Raw genomic sequence first — 17,574 nt, forward strand, 5'->3', positions numbered from 1 at the left:
TGTTCACTTAATTAAAGTAAAAATATGGTATTTCTTTACTATTGTAAGAAGAGCCACCTGTTCAGATTACTAAGTCCAACACTTCTAGTGCTTCATAACGTAACGTGTGACGTTACTTAAATCGCCGTGGGAACAATGAATTATACACGCAAATACCGATTACGAGAAGTTATTATACAAAATTGATTGTCGCCGCATAAATTTACATAATTGCAAATTCATAATATATTTAAAGTTTATTCATTAGAAATTTCACATACAATAGTTATTGAAACTTCCCAAAAAGTTCGGTATAGAACGTAAATAAATCAACATAGAAAAATTTATAATAAAAAGATAGAAATTATGGATGATAAAGGTGCCATAACAAAACTTCCTCATCACATACAACAGAAATTATGTCATACGCGACCACCTTACAGACAAGGGAAGAGATTAACGTCCGTGAAGGTAGCATTGTGGACTTGTATCCTATTCTACATAAAATGCGTGTACTAATGAATAATAACTCTAATGTTTTAGTCGTTATAAAATTACAGATATTTGCTATTAATACTTTTATACATTTAAATTATTTGTAGACAATTTCATTTAATGTAGCTAATTTTATAATCTACTATCATCTTGGTTTTTTATAATATTTCCTTGACACACTAGCTCTATGTAACAGGTTTATACAATAAACGACGAATCAAAACATGTGATGATATGTGGAGTGCCAAAACTTCACTTAGGGGAAGAAGTAAAAAAACTTGTTGAACCCTATGGAAATATAAAAAGGATACATGTGGTGCCTGATTATCCCACAGAAGAATTTACAGAAGCATATTATGTACAATATGTTCGCATACAAAGTGCAAGGTTTATATTCTTTCATGTTTCAAAAATATTTGGAGTTTGATGATCTCTGATTTCATATTTGTGTATCATATTGTACATTATATAGAATAGCAAAACGATTTATTGATGGAAAAAATTTTTATGGTGGTTCACTGCATGTTTTCTATGTACCTGAACTTGAAACTGTCTCAGAAACAAGAGCTAAACTTATTCAACGTCGCAGAGATGTAGCTATACGTACAAAAAGAAATCAACAAGATATGACAAATCTAGATGTCTGCAAATTTATACCTAAGTATGTGAAGAATAGAAATAAAATTATTGAGCATAATATTATGATTGAATAACAACTTTCAGAGAGCAATATCATAGAAAAAAGAAGAACCCTGCTTTACCACTTACACAAGACCGTCTAACTCAACATTATCCTGGGGAAACATTATCCTCTATTTATGATGGTATACCACAAAATCTAGATCCAAGACCAGTATCTGAACCTAGCTTACCTTCAACTTCATACAGTCATCTAGAAAATAATTCTGTTCCATTTGCATCATCACAAGCTCCTTATCACCCAAATGAAGCTATAATTAGAACATGTAAACACAAAGAAACTGCATTGAAATCTGACTGTACAAAAAACAAAAGAAAAAATTACAAGGGGCAGTATGTTAATAATAATGTTAAAATTAGAGTGGTTAGACCTCAACTTGTAGACACAAGTACCATAGTGAAATGGGATATGTCAAATAAGAATGTATTTTCCAACCCAAAGAAGGTTCAGAGTAATATGACTATTAAATTAATACCAAAGAGTGGTGATGAAAGAAAAAGGATTATAATAAAGGATCCAAGGTATGCTATATACTGTACTTCATATTGAATATGCTTTCATAATAAACTATTATTGTACTCCTGTTTAGTGTATCACAATTGGTAGAGCCAAGTGAAGATCTTCAATGTTTAATTAAAGAAGCAAAATCTCAGGTACGAGCGGCTATGCAGATGAATACTAGGGAAAATCCGTAATTTTATATTAAAACGTAATAAAAAGGAGGATTATGTTGAGAAGGTTGTTCATTTTATATTAAATAAATACATTATTGCAATTCGTTTAGATTGATATTTACAATTATTAAGTTCTACAATTGTTCATAAAAAACGGTTATATAAAATATGAACTATATCTAAATTTTCCTATAACAAATCAGTAATTCTAAATAATAACTGTTGAGTCTGGATCCCATTCTATGCTATTTAATCTAGATTTTGCAACATCTTTTTTGGGTGGGGGTGTGTTTTCTTGCAACTTTTTTGGTACAATGCCTTTGTTTTTAAACATCTGTTGAGGTGAATTTGCTAATAACGTTTGCATTTGTCTGTTATTGGAACGATTTCCAAGAGGAGTTCGAATCTGAAAATAATTATCACATAACATTTTTATTTTTTTTTTAAATTAATTAACAATTCGTTAAATACCTTCTTTAGTTCATTTACACTTTTATCGTTAAAATTTAAAATCTTTTTTTCATCTGTTATAATTTTTTCTAATTTTAGAATTTGTTTCTTGTTTCCAATTGTATCTACCTTTGTCTTGTCACTTTCAAATTTGGGTAGTTTTCCTGATAATATGTCTTTATCAATACTATCATCAAGTGTTAGTATTACTTCCTCTTTGAGTATATGTGATATTCTTTCTTCCATAGTTTGTATATCATCTGATTCACATGTTTCTGATTCTTGAGGCTCATTTAATACTAATGAATCTCTCCATACTTTAATTACATCATTAACACATATTTCCTTTTGTTCTGTATTTTTATTAACACATGTATCATTGTAATTATCCTGGTCTGAGATCATTTGAATTTCATCTTCTTCTTCCAATTCCTTATCATTTTCTGAGACATTTTCACTTCTAGATGAATGACTAGAACATGATTCAGATTCACTGCATTTGTCATTACAATCATCCTTGACCAAATCTAAGTTCTTTATTACACATGTGGCTAAATCAGGTAAAGCCTGAATTTCAGGAACATTAAATTGTGATGACATTTCACAATATGAAAACCTTGGGTAATAAACATCTGTATCATAACTGCCACGTCTGTGCAAGTTTTCTTGGGATCTAGCTTTTAAACTTTCCATAGATTTTGGCATTAATATAGGGGTTCTGTCAAAGTCTGCAGCTGGAGATCTAGGATCAAGTCCTAGGATATCATAACGGTCTTTACTTATAGCAGTAAGCAAGTTTTTATTAACTATGTCATTAACTGTGGGTGTTAAAAAAACTTCTGCATTATTTTGCTGAAAAAATTAAATAAGCTTTGTGAATTATTCATAATGATTAAACAACAGAACAATAAAATATTTCAATAAAGAATAAATCCTAATGCTACAATATAAATAATTTACCACATCTGATAATTGTAATTTTGTAGTTTCTATCATTCTTGGCAGAGCAGGTTTTCTGGGAGTTAAACATGGCATAACTTTGTCTATATCTGTTTCTAAATATGGTCTAGTTTGTAAATGTCTTGGAATTGCTGATACTATTCTTCTGTTCAATCCAACTGGTGTGCTATTCATCTATAAATATTAGATATATTTTTGCTTTTTATTGTTGAATAAATTATAAAAATTTACATCAATCAATATTGAAATTACCTCTATTGGTGTCCTATCTATTCCACTTGTTACTGATCTAGGATCTACCGGCAATGTTTTATGAATTATCGGTGGAGTTTGCATAATATATTTTTCAACAGTTACTTCTTCCGTAGAAGACTGATCTTTTATATCTCCTTTCTCAATCTCATTATTATGAGAAAAAAACTTGTTAACGTAATTTCCCATAATCGTAATTGTCTTTTTCATACACGTTTTCACACCTCAAGTTTTAATAAATAAATTGTAAATAAAATTCGTTCGCACTTACATCGAAGACATTTAAATCTGTTATTTGGACACAAACATCGAACGGCCAGTAATGTTTTTTTTGCAATTTTAAAGTAATTATTTCAAATTTAATGTTTACATAATAAGTGGAGTTTTGAAATTAAATCTATCTTGGGCGAAAGTTTTTTAAGATTCACATAAAGTTCAGTGAAATTCTTAATACGTTAACACTACAAACTCAAATATTATAATTCACCTTTGAAAATTAAACTGACCAAACCACGGAGTCCTACCAACATATAACTTCAAATAAGGGATAGGGATAATTTTAGGAACTTATTTCTGTTTTTGTATTTGTTATATGTATTTAATATGTATCTTAAAGTAAGAAGGGAAGTAATGCATGTTGTATTTTTTCTAAATAGTTTTGAAATAGTATCATGAAGCTCGTTAACTCGAAATATAATTTTAAATATAAAGCTTACTGCATTCACTATAAACGGTATAACTATATCGATGGTTAATAACAACTTAACATGTATGTATGGTAATTTTATGAAGCTTACATTGTTTACTTAATTATGATTTTAAATGCATTTTAAATATCAATTAATATGTATTAATTGAAAATGATGTATAAGAGAAGGTGGAATAATAGTATTAAGTGATAAGCTAATGATATTCAATGATTTTTAGGTTACTGTTTTAATTACACAAATTCATCAGTTAGAATTGTTACTGCTATTTTGATTGTTGTATTTAAAGTCAATAAAAATTTTTCATAAAAGAATAGATTTTTAAATCTGAGTATGCAAACATGCCATTCACTTTAAGTTCACAAGAAAACTGTAAAAATGATATGGTTCAAATGCAATCCATCAATCTGGTTTGTCCAGTATGTGATGCTGGATACATAAATAAAAAAGAATTTTACAATCATTTACGTATCCATGCTGGAGATGTATTATTGAAACATGTGCAATACTTAAAGAAGGATGAAAATTATGAGTCACAGACAGATCAGAAACATTTTAGTCAAAAGAAGATTGATGATAATTTGTATGAAACTGTATTAAGGCCATTCAAATGCCAGCAATGCAATTTAACTTTTGATAGAGCTTCTCAATATGATTATCATCACCGAAGTATACACTTGGGTGAAAAGTCACAGCTCTGTGAAATCTGTGGAAAAGGTTTTTTTCGCAAAGCAGACTTGAGAACCCATTTAAACATCCATTTGGGTACAAATATTTGTATCTGTGAAGTTTGTGGAAGAAAATTTAATCATATATCTAATTTGATTCGACATTGCAGAATGCATGCTGGTAATTATATTAGTTATAAATGAAATATAAATCATGAGAAAAGCTAAAAATCTGAAATTAAATTTATAGGGGTAAAATTATATCCATGTTCTATTTGTGGTAAACGTTTTACTCAGATTAGTTCTCTTGCAAGACATAAACGTATTCATGACAGAGTTAAGGATGATAAACATCAGTCACAAAGTACTTCTAATACTGGAAATGATGAGAAAAAGAATGCAATGAACACGAATAAGGTGATGGTTGAATATGATATTGTGTAACAGTTTTTAAATATAAATATATTTCATTGTCAATGTATAGTTTGTTGAAGGTAATACTCCTAGTCAACAAAAGGTTGTCAAGAGACAACATTATTGTAAAGTTTGTGGTGAAAGTTTCAATTTTATCTTTTTCTTGAAGGAACATGAAAAGTCACATGTGCAAAGTTTGAAATGCAAAAACAATGAGGTGGTAAGAATTTAAAAAAATAACATTCAAGAAATATATATTTTTGACATTTTTTCTCATTTAAAATTTTCAGAAAGAGCCAACTGCAAAACTTAAAGAGTATAAACCACACACCAATAGTTTTGATTTTCTTGAAAATGAAATAAATATTAAAAAAGTATTGCCATTGGACACAATCATTTATATTACATCAGAACAGGTAAATAATTTATTGTTAGAATCTTGTAATTTCGAAATATTCCTACATGCATTTAATTTTTTGTATGGAAAAAGTTGAAAAAAATCAATCTGGAAAATATTGATGATACTAGAAATCATGTTTCTCAAGAAAATTTATGTGAAACAAAAATTTTAACAACTGAAGACTTAGGTATCACTGACAAGGTAGTATTTAACAATGAACAAACTCAACTTGTTCATGATAGTCCACTTCTGTTATGTAAGTCTAATAATTCTGCAGAAAGAGAAAATGTAACATATGTCTGTCAATTAGATGAAAATGTTCTTAAAAATAAATTATGTATACAAACATGTGAACCAGATTTACAGAAAGTAGAAACAATACCAAATTACAGCACCCTCATAAATACTTCTATAAATGTTGCTGATTTGTTTCAAAAAATAGATCTTTCAGAACCTAGTACTAATGAACATCTTAATTCTGACCCAAATATACAAAAGCATCACGAAACAAATTTAGTACAAAATGAAAAAATATCAGACGATTTAAGTGATGTAAATAATATTGTAAATCACGACGAACCAATGTTACGTTTAGTACAAACGGAAACAGGGGAACAATTTTACGAATTTCTAATTAACAATTTAGTCGAAAAATTACCGAGTACGCAATCCGAGAAAACTTCAGAAAACAAAGATGAAAATACAGATATGAATGATGAGAATCATCAAGAACAAAACATACGAGATGATGTACACAATGACTTAAATTATGCACAGTATGAATTACAAAATGAAGAAAAAAATTTTGTTACAAGTCAGATTCTATTGGATACTCAAACTGATTTTGATAAATATGTCGATACAAATTTCGAAGTGTTCGAGAGATTAAATTACGATGACAGTTCAGAACGATTCCTTGAATTTGTTGAGAATACAGGACTTGAAAATCAGAATGAAAAAATTTCAGAATGTAGCAAAGAAAATGAAGAGTTTCTACAGTTTCAAAATTTCACTCAAATTGATACCATACAACAGAATGAAAAGAATATTACTATTAACGACAATAGTAATGACAATAGTAATCCAATTGTTGAAAATGATGACAAACAAGAGCATAGCAAAGATATAATTAGTAGCAGTGAAATATATGAGGATCAACAGGAATTAAAAAAGTCAAAATCGTTTTTAATAAAATTTCAATGTACAGTATGTGAAAAGTCATTTTCAACTAGCTACAATTATAAACAACACATAGGTACTCATTTTGCAGATCAACAGAAATTTCATTGTAAAGATTGTAAAATGTCTTTTGCTTGGAAGTCAACATTGAACAAACACATTGCAAACAATCATAGACCAGAAGGTCCACAGAAGTTTGCATGTGATATATGTAATAAAATTTACAATACTTCTTCACAAGTAAATGTGAGTATTTTTAAAGACATTTTTGTAATCAGTAAATTATGTAAGTATTAAATGACAATATCTTTTGCTACAGGAACATGTAAAACGCGATCATTTAAAGCAGCGAAACCATGTTTGTTCTCAATGTGGTAAATCATTTTTTAAAAAATATGATTTGAAAATACACAACAGAATTCATACTGATGAACGACCATACGTTTGCCGCGCTTGCGGGAAAAGGTTCCATCACCGAAGTCATATTATTCGCCACGAACGTATTCATTTTTAGGAGAAGATAAACTTATGTTATTTGTTTAAGAACATAGGGAACAAAATGTAAAAACACTAAAATCGTTATAATTATTTTATTAAATAAAAATTAACAATGTTGTTCCGTTATCCTGTTTATATTGTAATGCAATTGTAAGTGATACTCATAAAGCACTACAAAAATTTCTTTTTTAAATCATCATTTTTTAATAAAAACATAGTACTTTTTTATTTTCTCCCTGTCTTTTGTAATTTTTTTTATAATTGCCTTGGAATCGTTGCAAGAAATTAATTTTTATTTTCATTATTCAAATACAGCAATTAATTTCTATACACGTATATTCAGTAATCTGATCACGTTTGTCAGAAACAAGGTGGTACACGTTTTAATAGTCGTTAGTCAGCAAGTGTAGCTTCAATATGGTCGACAGCATGAGTGACGACGTGGTGAATAACGTGCAAAACCTAAATATAAAGGAAGAAAAGGCATGAATACGGTTTAAATTTAATAAAGTTTTTCTTATTTTCATTTGTAGAGCTAAAATATGTCGATGACTTTGCGTATTAGCACTTATAGAAACCTTTACAATGTTTCTAAACGGACACATGCTTCTTGGGTTGGTTATAAAGTATTTTATTATTACGATACCATTTTATAGTATCATTCTTAGAATTTCTACTTTACGTATATTTTTCCGATAATTTATCGCAAATGCACGACGTATATTTTATCACAGAATGACCAACCACTATACTAAAATCAATAAACTGATGCAATCTGTTCGGATAGCTTCTTACGAGTTATGCTTATTCAGTAATCGTATTAACCTCATGTGTCCTTACATTAATATAAGGAAACTTATAGGCATCGAAGAAAAGTCTGTTTCTGAATTAAATCCTTGGCCAAGTTATATTCAGGTATATCATACTGTTTATTTTAAAGATTTAAGCATATAAACAATTGATGATTCGAATAAACAAATTTCATAAATTAAAATTTTTGCACAAGTTACATTTCTTATTCAATTGTTTTCTTGACTAATAATTACTACTTTAGGATCGTATTATACTATGGGACAAACTGAAAGCAGAGTATGAAGCATCATTAACTGAAAAACCAGTTAAGGACATAACAGTAACGCTTTCTGATGGAAAAGAGGTTGTGGCACAATCTTGGCGTTCAACACCATATGAAGTTGCAAAGAACATTAGTCAAGGTTTAGCAGATAGTACTGTTATTGCAAAAGTTAACAATGAACTGTGGGATCTTGACAGACCTTTGGAGTTTGATTGTAAACTTGAACTTCTCAAGTTTGACCATCTAGATGCCCAGCAAGTGTTTTGGCACTCCAGTGCACATATTTTGGGAGAAGCCATGGAAAGAGTATATGGTGGTTGCTTGTGTTATGGTCCACCAATAGAAAATGGATTTTATTATGACATGTACTTAGAAAACAAAGGAATTTCTAATTTAGACTTCCCATACTTGGAGAGTCTTTACAAAAATATAGTTAAAGAAAAACAAGCTTTTGAAAGATTAGAAATGACCAAGGAAGATCTCTTAGAGATGTTCAAATACAATGAATTCAAAGTTCGTATTATCAATGAAAAAATACATACACCTACTACTACAGTATATAGGTGTGGTCCATTGATTGATTTATGTAGAGGACCACACATCAGACATACTGGAAAAGTCAAAGCTATTAGAATCACTAAAAACTCTTCCACTTATTGGGAAGGGAATGCCAATGCAGAATCTTTACAAAGAGTATATGGTATCAGTTTTCCAGATACCAAACAATTAAAGGAATGGGAAAAGTTCCAAGAGGAGGCTGCTAAACGAGACCACAGAAAAATAGGAAAAGAGCAAGAGTTATTCTTCTTCCATGAACTTTCCCCAGGATCATGTTTCTTTCAACCACGTGGAGCGTATATTTATAATACTTTAATCGAATTTATTCGTTCTGAATATCGAAAACGTGGCTTCCAAGAAGTAATCACACCTAATATTTATAACAGTAAATTATGGCAAACGTCTGGTCATTGGTTGCATTATTCCGAAAATATGTTTTCCTTTGACGTCGAGAAGGAAACCTTCGCTCTTAAGCCAATGAATTGCCCTGGTCATTGTATGATCTTCGAAGTTCGTAATAGATCTTGGCGTGAATTGCCGTTAAGAATGGCAGATTTTGGAGTACTACACAGAAATGAATTGTCTGGTGCATTAACTGGACTTACTAGAGTCAGACGTTTCCAGCAAGATGACGCTCACATATTCTGTTCGGCCGATCAAATTAAAGATGAAGTGATAGGCGCACTTAACTTTTTGAAACACGTATATACCGTATTTGGCTTTACATTTCACTTATGTCTGTCTACAAGGCCTGAAAAATATTTAGGAGATTTGGCTATGTGGGATGAAGCTGAAAAAGCATTAACTGAAAGTTTGAAGGTATTTGGAGAACCGTGGAAAATTAATCCAGAGGATGGCGCATTTTATGGTCCAAAAATTGATATAACAATTATGGATGCGCTTAAGAGACATCAACAGTGCGCTACCATTCAATTGGACTTCCAATTGCCAATTAGATTTAATTTATCTTATGTTAAGTAAGCAGAACAATTTTAATCGTCATATTAATCATTAAATTAATTTCAATTTAAATAAAAATTTCAAATAAAAATTTTAGTGAATCTGGTGAAAAAACAAGGCCAGTAATTATTCACAGAGCCATTTTGGGTTCTGTAGAGAGAATGATCGCAATTTTAACAGAATCGTACGCCGGAAAATGGCCGTTTTGGTTGTCCCCTCGACAAGCAATGATTATTCCAGTAAGTTCTCAATTCGATGATTATGCCGTCCAAGTGAAAGACAAACTTTGGAATGCTGGATTTATGGCAGAACTTGATACCGATCCAAGTGACACTCTGAATAAAAAAATACGAAATGCCCAGCTTGCACAATTTAACTTCATCCTTGGTAAAAAAAATATTCCAAATAATATTCTAAATCATAACTAATGAAATATTGAAGTGTTAACTTTTATGTAAATTTATTTTTCAGTTGTTGGAGAAAAGGAACTTAATGCTGGTACAGTAAATGTACGAACCAGGGATAATGTAGTGCACGGAGAAGTCCTTGTTGACGATTTAATTGAAAAATTCAAAGTATTCAAAGAGAGGAAGGATAAAAATTGTGAAGAAAGGTTTTAAATTGGCTCTGTGCGCAGACAGGGTATTTATTTATTTCTAGGGTATAATTCCGAAGCTATCGGTTGTAATACGGATCCACAGAGTTTTAAAATGATAATTTCTAAATATATCAGAATAATGCACAGATAGTTTTTGAAATAAAATATCACTGTAAAGCATAGGATGAATATTTTGCATTTAATTAATTCTATTTAGTATTTAAACTTTAATACAAGTGTCAAAGTAGAAATAGAAAAAAAATACAGAAATCTGCACTCAAATTTCAGCTGACCAATTCATGCATTTATATTTTCAAAATAATCTCTAATTTTATTATAAAACAATTCATGCATTTATATTTTCAAAATAATTTCTAATTTTATTATAAAAATCTTTCTTTTTATCAAATAAGTTGTTTCGTATAGTAATACAGATATATTTTTTTCTCGTTAAAAACAATAAAAAACTGTATATATAGGTAGTATTATTTAGATTTTTTCAAACATCGTTTTCGAGAGAATTTATCTCATGTAAGTATTCGAAGCAATTTTTAACGATAAATGATTTTATTCGAAAGCTACAAATAACTTTTGATTGCTTACATTTTTGTAGCAGAAACATTGAGTGTACATTGTAACTGGAAATGTTCATCTCAACGGCTGTGCTCCATAATTTATTGCAGAACTGTCGATATATACATATTGATGTAACTGTTTTTGGAATAAATTATTGCTGTAAATTATAGACTGCAATGACGCAAATAGAAAAGTTTGTACCTCTGAAATCTCTTATAGCAACCTCCATAATAAAGTAGCATGTTCGATTAAAATTGTTTTTGTTTTATTATAAATCGAAGTATTTTTTCGGCAAGTGCCTACCTTACTTTATTAACAAGCTTTCTGAACGAACAAATTATTTATTTTTTACTAATAAAGAAAAATCACTAAAATAATAATGAATAATGTTTAACATTATTGTAAAATAAAGTGAAAATACATTTAATTTGTGCAAAATAGTTTTTAAGTGAATAAAATATTATTTCGTTTATAAATATAAATATAAAATTTTGTTGAAGTGTGAATATACTTAAAAACCAATCACCTATCATTCATCTCCACACCCACCTATAAAAAAATTTCACTTGTTCCACCCAGTCAAGAAACACCCGCAACCAACGAGGTAACATATCTATGTTTGGCACGTCAGATTCATATAAGAATTTGTAAGAAGTCTATCGCATTCAGTATTTAGTAAACAATTTTTATTTTGTACATCATATCATATGTTAGCAAATCGCCCTTACGTCATCAGTTTGCCGCGAAAGCAAGATAGGAATTCATGGGCGTACTTCAAGTGCAATCGTGTCACGATTAGTGCATAGTGTCGAACAGTAAGCGAATAATTTGAAATGGCAGCACGAAAGGAATGGTCGAAAGATGAGATCTTCAATTTAATTAGCATGTATGAAGAGAACTCAGTTTTATGGAATACAAAAGATATTGAACACAGAAACAGAGAAAGAAAGAATAAAATAATAGAAGAAATGGCGGCAAGTTTTAACTGTTTATCAGAGGAAATACAACGTAAGATACATAATTTGAGGAACCAGGTAAAGTATAATAAAGTAAATAAAATTGAAGAAACATATTATTTAACTATGCAAATTACAGATGTCACAAGAATTAAGAAAGAAGAAAAAGAAAAAAAATTGGAGTAGAACCGATGATGTGGACGTTTCTAATTGGCCATATTTTGCTGCTCTAAAATTTTTGATTCCTGTGCTTTCTATGAATGCGATACAGTCTTCATACATACAGGCATCTATCACACTTTCTGTTCAGGAATACACAGTTCAGATTTATAGGTTTTTACAAAACTCGAAATTTGTTGACAACTATTACAATAAATAATTGCATGTTACCATAAATCACCTATATAAAAATGTTATTTCTTTAGGTAGAAAAAATTGAACCAGAGGAACATGCAACTGAGAACAATGCAGAAAGTGAAGAGAGAACAAAAATACCAATGCAACCACCAAGGAAGCGTAGGCGTGAAAACGATGATGTTGGTGACCAACTCATTAAATCGGCTTTAGAAACGCTTCAAAGGGAACCCGATGAATACGATAAATTTGGCCAATATGTAGCGTTGGAGCTTAAATCTTTAAAATCCGATTTCAATAAAGCGAGGCTAAAAAGCGAAATACGAAAAGTAATTGTCCGCATTGCGGATGAAGATCTCTATGGTACTCCAAATACATCATCTGTTTCTACGCCAATGCCGTCTCCTGCTTTTCAACCGGAACTAGAATTGGGGTAATCAGCCCATTCATTTCGCAAATGTATCAGTACATTTGAATATTTTGATATGTCATTTTTTAATAAAAAATATATTTATTTTGAAAAAAGTTTTATTGAAAATATTTTATTTTCATATATTTGTCTTTTAAAGTACTGTGAATAGCCCGAGATACTTCTTTTACTATTCATTTATTATGCATTTAGGCATAAAGCATTAGGCATTAAGTATATATTTATCCATGATCACTATCCCACCTCAGTTTTATTTTCAAATAGACTGCAGAAAGTGGGGATAAACGAATTTCAAGTGATCACGGTTCTGAGAGTTCTGTCTGATAGCAGAGCTCTCGGCGAGTTATCTAGTGTCTACTTGAGAGTAAAAATTCTCGAAGTTACTATCGAATTGACGTTTAATACTCGAGAGTAACTATCGAGAGTAACTCATGCGAGATTCTTTAAAATGGATATTTAGCTTAAAGCATGCACTTCCGAGAAGAAACACGCATGCGCGAGAATATAGAGTTTAACTTCCGGAAAGAACAATAAGCGGCAAGTAGAAGCTAAGAGCGTTTTGTTTGGTTGTTATAAAATGACAGCCGTTACGATTTCACCGATTTCACAAGGACTTATTCAAGTTGTAAATGAAAGTAATTTATGTAAAATCGAGAGGTATGTGTTATATCAATAATAATGTGTAAATTATGTCTTGGCACGATGTGAAACTCAAAATGGTGTTATCGATTTCTGCATAGCTTCCTCAATGACACAGCGTACAGGGAAGCCATTGAAAATTCCTCAAATTATAACAGCCGACTATGCAGGGAACGACGGTTACGAATGCCTTTCCTCGATTCCCAAACAGGTATTGGTTATCATAACTTTTTTCATGAAATTTGTATATTTGTACGATCATTATGATACGTCGAACAACCTAGTAATGCTCCGATCGCGTCTTGGAAGTTACTCTAGTCAAACTATTGTTGAATGTAATTTAAAAACGTGAGTTCATTGTTGGTTTTTCAATTACTTCATATAAAAGTTTTTCAAATAATTAAAAATTGTTTTGTGCGCTCGAGCTCCAAAATTGACGAATTAACAACGCTTGTTACAAATATCAATTTGATGTCTTTAAATTGTAGGTGCATAATTATTACAGTTATCATTAGATGATGATTTTACTGTTTTAATGTAACTGTATGGAATTACAGGGGTAGCGCAGAATCATTCTGCGCTATTTATGTCTTCAAGAGAAAGACTACCTGGTTTGTTACATGGTCAAATATATACATATCCTAGTAAAAGATGGAGGAAAAAACGGCGACAATATTTGATGCATTATTTACATCCAAAAAGGGGACCAAGAGGTGATCCTGAAGATGGTGGTGAAGGTGTAGAGACTGTAACACATGTAAATGATGATAGCAAAGATTCAGTGGCTCTTAAAGGTAATTATATTTATTACTTGCATATTTGATAAAACAAAATTGCATCAATTTCACCTACTGCAGTAACAAATATAATGATATTTCACAGATGAACATAGTAAAGATGCATGGTACTATGATGAGCAAGATATGCTAGATATGGATACATATGAGGAACCTGATGCTGAAAGTGACTATGATTATGAAGAAAGCTATAGCAGTAAAAGGAAACGAAGAAAACCTCGTGGTGGTGGTCATCATCCTGCACGAAATCATCCATCTTCCACAGATAGTCCTGGGGGCAAACGTACTAAGGTAAGTTTAATATACATTGTTATCATTGTTATTGATATGCAAGTGTTTTATTTCATTAATATTGTTAGTAAGAAGTTCAAGAAAAGATACAGCAAAAGAAGTTGGATTTGATTTCTTTTACTTAAATTTTTTATTTAGTTTCTTTCATATATGGCAGATATTAAATTTGTCATATATTTTATCGAATAGGGTGGGGGACGCGGGCGCAAAAAGACCAACTATGATGCCGTTGACACTGATAAGCCATTCGTTTGTGACCGTAAGTTTAATCACAGATACAACTACAAATGACCACTTCCTGTTACTAGTTTCATTATAAATATTATTATTATTAGTTTTATCAGTTGTTATTTCAAATAAGAGGAAAAATGCATTGCGTTAGACGATTTGTTAAGTTTTATTAAATAACTATATTTTTATGATGCCTACGTATTATTTTACATACGCAGAGGTTACTATATAATATAAGATGATGATTGGAAGCTCGAAATAAATTATTGGAAGACTTTAGTCTTGGTTACCGCATAATTTTACACATGGGGATGGTGATTGAACTAAGTATAATCAACTTTGTAACGTGGGAAGGTGCCCTTTTAGTCGTATATTAATTTTACATTGACTTATAATGCTCTCTTGTTCAGAGGAATTGATCAGTATTGTATTGACTGCTGTTTTCCTTCAAGTTTATGAATCGCAGTACGTTACATAGCATATTCCAGTCCTTACTGTGTATATTTCTGTTTTATCTAAAACCTTTTATTCCATTTCTCTTTTCCTATTTGTCAAAGTATGAAGAGACATGGTATGACTCATGGATGAAAGGCAAAGTTTGATTATGCACATTGAAAAATTTAGAGTTTTTGCGTGTAAAAGAATATACAATGTATTAAACAAGCTTCTATAAAATTCCAGTGAAATGGTACCATTCTATGTAAGAAGTAATTATCCCCTGAAATCGTGTACTATAAATTACCATTCATTCGCGTTTTGTAAATTTATGAATCGCGATCACGTCAAAGGAAGATCTATTTATTGTGTCTATTGTGTAGTAGCTGATACTGTCTATACATATATATATATCTTTTATTTTTTTTTTTAATTTATAACAGTATAAAAGATTATGTTTACGAGATGTTAGTGTTAACGAGGCATCGAGTGAAACCCGAAGTATAATATCACGAACAAACGTATAATGTCGCGCTTGTCCAAACCTTGAAGGAGTATAATAGTCACTACTAATTTGATCGAACTTTTTCCAGACTCGAAGTCTATGAATTAACTCGAATGTGCCTGCAATCTGTTTACTTCTTGAAACCACTCCTGTTAGATTAGCAGAAAGAAAAATCTAAAGACATTTGGTCTCGATTAGTAAGCCTCGATCATACCATGAACTTTTCCGTAAAATACTCTAAATTGACTTTGGTCTCGATTACATCGAGCTTACGAAAGTGATCAAATATCTTCGGACTTCTATACTACCTGCCAATAACAGAGCAAGAATGTACTGGCTCACACTGTAGCGAGCTCATTCTGTAGGAGTATACAAGCATCAAGCCTTGCATCGTATTAGTTTTGCTTCTTGGGCTGGAACTCCTTCACTGCTTGTCCACATATAGATTCGTAGGTGGATAGGGATATGTACTGGTGCGGAAGGTGTGCAAATGCTGTCCCTAGCCCGTAAGCTTCTATCCTAGAAATCCTTTAACCGCCTCGTTTCTTCAATTTCATCAACAACTTGTTCATTTCTTTCCCAAACAGAAAAATCTTTTTTCTATACTGTTCTCAATCTATCATTTTCTATGTTCAATGTAACTTCCACTTGCAATATTCAGTGTGTGATGAAAGGCTCAAGAGAGAGTACCGTTCCAACGCGGCGGTTAAACGAGTACATCCTCCCATATCGTCCAACCAACTCGTCGACCAAGATTTCTCTTATCATGGACGTTGCATTGGATGGTTTGTGGGAAAACAGTATTTGCACTTTTGCAGTATGCAGCGCACGGTATAAAACCAGACCTGGTCTGGTCTACCATTACGGTCATTCCCACTCTACTTCCTCCGGTGATCCTGCTAAGGAACTAAGTCCCAGTCCTGCCGAAGTTGAACCTAGGAGCGTTGCAGACACCGCTGCTTCGAACCAGCCAGGTTGGAGCCAAAATCAGCTCAGTTTTCTCACTTTCCTTTAAAGAAAAAAGAAACAACAACAGAAAAAATGATACGTCAATTCGTTCCCCCTGGTCCCATGATGTCTCAACCCTTGATGCCTTATGATCTTTGATCTCTGGATCCTAATTCTTGCAACTATACTTGTTCATGTACAGTTACCCCTTAAACAACATTTTTTCCTAACTTGATGGAATTAAATATAATCTCTTCATCTCTTCTTCTTCTTCTTATTCTTGTTCTTACTCTACTTCTTCTGTTTTTTCTCTTCTTCTTCTTCTTCTTAATTTACATGTATTGCAAATGCATGCATTGCAAATAACCGTAGCGTAATGGAATTTTTTTTTGTGTTTCCACATATTTTCTCCATAGCGTTTTTCATACGTGTATGGAATCTCTCGTGCACATAGTAATCGTCCCTCCTCCCTTTTTTTTTTTTTTAATTTCTTTCCGTTTCGTCACTAGACGAATTTAATTCGCGTCTCGCGAGAATATCATACGGAGAAGAACCATCTAAGTCAGTATGATACGAACGATTCTCTTTCGTTTTTTCCTTTTTTTGTTACCTATATGTGTATACTATTTTTATATATGTATACAGAAAATAATGTCTGCCTCGTGTGCTGAACTTTTCAGATCTCTCTCTCTCTCTTTTCTGTTACCCTCGATATTATTGACGATGCGCTGAATCGAGCCGGATCACGGAGAGAAATGCAGTGATTGTTGCGAATGTTTTGCAATAGCATGCTTCTGCAGTTCGCCAAAGAAAACAAATTTTTCTTTTCTTTCGAAAACACTGAA

At 31.4% G+C, this 17,574-nt stretch overlaps 6 protein-coding genes across 6 annotated transcripts in view; 5 read left to right on the top strand and 1 right to left on the bottom strand.

Moving 5' to 3' along the window:
• Positions 1-251: 251 nt before the first annotated feature.
• On the top strand, positions 252-1,869 carry LOC108579802 (RNA-binding protein 48-like). Its single transcript, XM_017943413.1, has 5 exons — positions 252-450; positions 671-861; positions 947-1,135; positions 1,198-1,695; positions 1,764-1,869. Exons 1-5 carry the CDS (start codon positions 346-348, stop codon positions 1,867-1,869), a joined length of 1,089 nt encoding a protein of 362 aa, XP_017798902.1. The 5' UTR covers positions 252-345.
• Positions 1,870-2,056: 187 nt separating this feature from the next.
• LOC108579805 lies at positions 2,057-3,699 on the bottom strand. The gene is made up of 4 exons (XM_017943416.1): positions 3,511-3,699; positions 3,259-3,432; positions 2,320-3,150; positions 2,057-2,254 (listed from the first exon to the last, which is right to left on the bottom strand). The coding sequence occupies exons 1-4, from the start codon at positions 3,697-3,699 to the stop codon at positions 2,057-2,059; spliced, it is 1,392 nt and encodes a 463-aa protein (XP_017798905.1).
• A 414-nt stretch (positions 3,700-4,113) lies between these two features.
• On the top strand, positions 4,114-7,392 carry LOC108579742 (zinc finger protein 300-like). The gene is made up of 7 exons (XM_017943350.1): positions 4,114-4,125; positions 4,535-5,066; positions 5,136-5,302; positions 5,370-5,519; positions 5,590-5,715; positions 5,790-7,124; positions 7,198-7,392. The coding sequence occupies exons 1-7, from the start codon at positions 4,114-4,116 to the stop codon at positions 7,390-7,392; spliced, it is 2,517 nt and encodes an 838-aa protein (XP_017798839.1).
• A 310-nt stretch (positions 7,393-7,702) lies between these two features.
• Positions 7,703-10,662, top strand: LOC108579773 (threonine--tRNA ligase, cytoplasmic). Its single transcript, XM_017943380.1, has 5 exons — positions 7,703-7,985; positions 8,227-8,291; positions 8,431-9,986; positions 10,067-10,356; positions 10,441-10,662. Exons 1-5 carry the CDS (start codon positions 7,919-7,921, stop codon positions 10,587-10,589), a joined length of 2,127 nt encoding a protein of 708 aa, XP_017798869.1. The 5' UTR covers positions 7,703-7,918; the 3' UTR covers positions 10,590-10,662.
• A 1,243-nt stretch (positions 10,663-11,905) lies between these two features.
• On the top strand, positions 11,906-12,890 carry LOC108579743. Its single transcript, XM_017943351.1, has 3 exons — positions 11,906-12,177; positions 12,239-12,385; positions 12,525-12,890. The coding sequence occupies exons 1-3, from the start codon at positions 11,977-11,979 to the stop codon at positions 12,888-12,890; spliced, it is 714 nt and encodes a 237-aa protein (XP_017798840.1). The 5' UTR covers positions 11,906-11,976.
• Positions 12,891-13,414: 524 nt separating this feature from the next.
• Positions 13,415-17,574, top strand: part of LOC108579766 (zinc finger protein ubi-d4 A-like) — a 12,256-nt gene continuing 8,096 nt past the window's right edge. The window contains exons 1-6 of the mRNA XM_017943374.1: positions 13,415-13,540; positions 13,624-13,739; positions 14,080-14,316; positions 14,405-14,610; positions 14,800-14,869; positions 16,600-16,755. Coding sequence (XP_017798863.1) covers positions 13,461-13,540; positions 13,624-13,739; positions 14,080-14,316; positions 14,405-14,610; positions 14,800-14,869; positions 16,600-16,755 — 865 coding nt within the window. The 5' untranslated portion in view covers positions 13,415-13,460. The remainder of the gene's footprint in view (positions 13,541-13,623; positions 13,740-14,079; positions 14,317-14,404; positions 14,611-14,799; positions 14,870-16,599; positions 16,756-17,574) is intronic.

Source organism: Habropoda laboriosa, unplaced genomic scaffold (assembly GCF_001263275.1).
Source record: "Habropoda laboriosa isolate 0110345459 unplaced genomic scaffold, ASM126327v1 scaffold72, whole genome shotgun sequence".
In the NCBI taxonomy this organism is placed as follows: Eukaryota; Metazoa; Arthropoda; class Insecta; order Hymenoptera; family Apidae; genus Habropoda; species Habropoda laboriosa.

Excerpts from the sequence above, each read along its gene's own strand:
- LOC108579802 (XM_017943413.1), top strand. The coding sequence starts at position 346 with ATGGATGATAAAGGTGCCATAACAAAACTTCCTCATCACATACAACAG. Across the intron at positions 451-670 it reads AGAGATTAACGTCCGTGAAG|GTTTATACAATAAACGACGA; the intron begins GTAGCATTGTGG and ends TCTATGTAACAG. Across the intron at positions 1,136-1,197 it reads GTCTGCAAATTTATACCTAA|AGAGCAATATCATAGAAAAA; the intron begins GTATGTGAAGAA and ends AACAACTTTCAG.
- LOC108579805 (XM_017943416.1), bottom strand. The coding sequence starts at position 3,699 with ATGGGAAATTACGTTAACAAGTTTTTTTCTCATAATAATGAGATTGAG. Across the intron at positions 3,433-3,510 it reads TAGATAGGACACCAATAGAG|ATGAATAGCACACCAGTTGG; the intron begins GTAATTTCAATA and ends TAATATTTATAG. Across the intron at positions 2,255-2,319 it reads GTGTAAATGAACTAAAGAAG|ATTCGAACTCCTCTTGGAAA; the intron begins GTATTTAACGAA and ends AATTATTTTCAG.
- LOC108579742 (XM_017943350.1), top strand. Across the intron at positions 5,067-5,135 it reads ACATTGCAGAATGCATGCTG|GGGTAAAATTATATCCATGT; the intron begins GTAATTATATTA and ends TTAAATTTATAG. Across the intron at positions 5,716-5,789 it reads TTTATATTACATCAGAACAG|TTGAAAAAAATCAATCTGGA; the intron begins GTAAATAATTTA and ends GTATGGAAAAAG.
- LOC108579773 (XM_017943380.1), top strand. The coding sequence starts at position 7,919 with ATGTCGATGACTTTGCGTATTAGCACTTATAGAAACCTTTACAATGTT. Across the intron at positions 7,986-8,226 it reads TTCTAAACGGACACATGCTT|GGAAACTTATAGGCATCGAA; the intron begins CTTGGGTTGGTT and ends ACATTAATATAA. Across the intron at positions 10,357-10,440 it reads ACAATTTAACTTCATCCTTG|TTGTTGGAGAAAAGGAACTT; the intron begins GTAAAAAAAATA and ends TTTATTTTTCAG.
- LOC108579743 (XM_017943351.1), top strand. The coding sequence starts at position 11,977 with ATGGCAGCACGAAAGGAATGGTCGAAAGATGAGATCTTCAATTTAATT. Across the intron at positions 12,178-12,238 it reads TACATAATTTGAGGAACCAG|ATGTCACAAGAATTAAGAAA; the intron begins GTAAAGTATAAT and ends TGCAAATTACAG. Across the intron at positions 12,386-12,524 it reads TACAGTCTTCATACATACAG|GTAGAAAAAATTGAACCAGA; the intron begins GCATCTATCACA and ends TTATTTCTTTAG.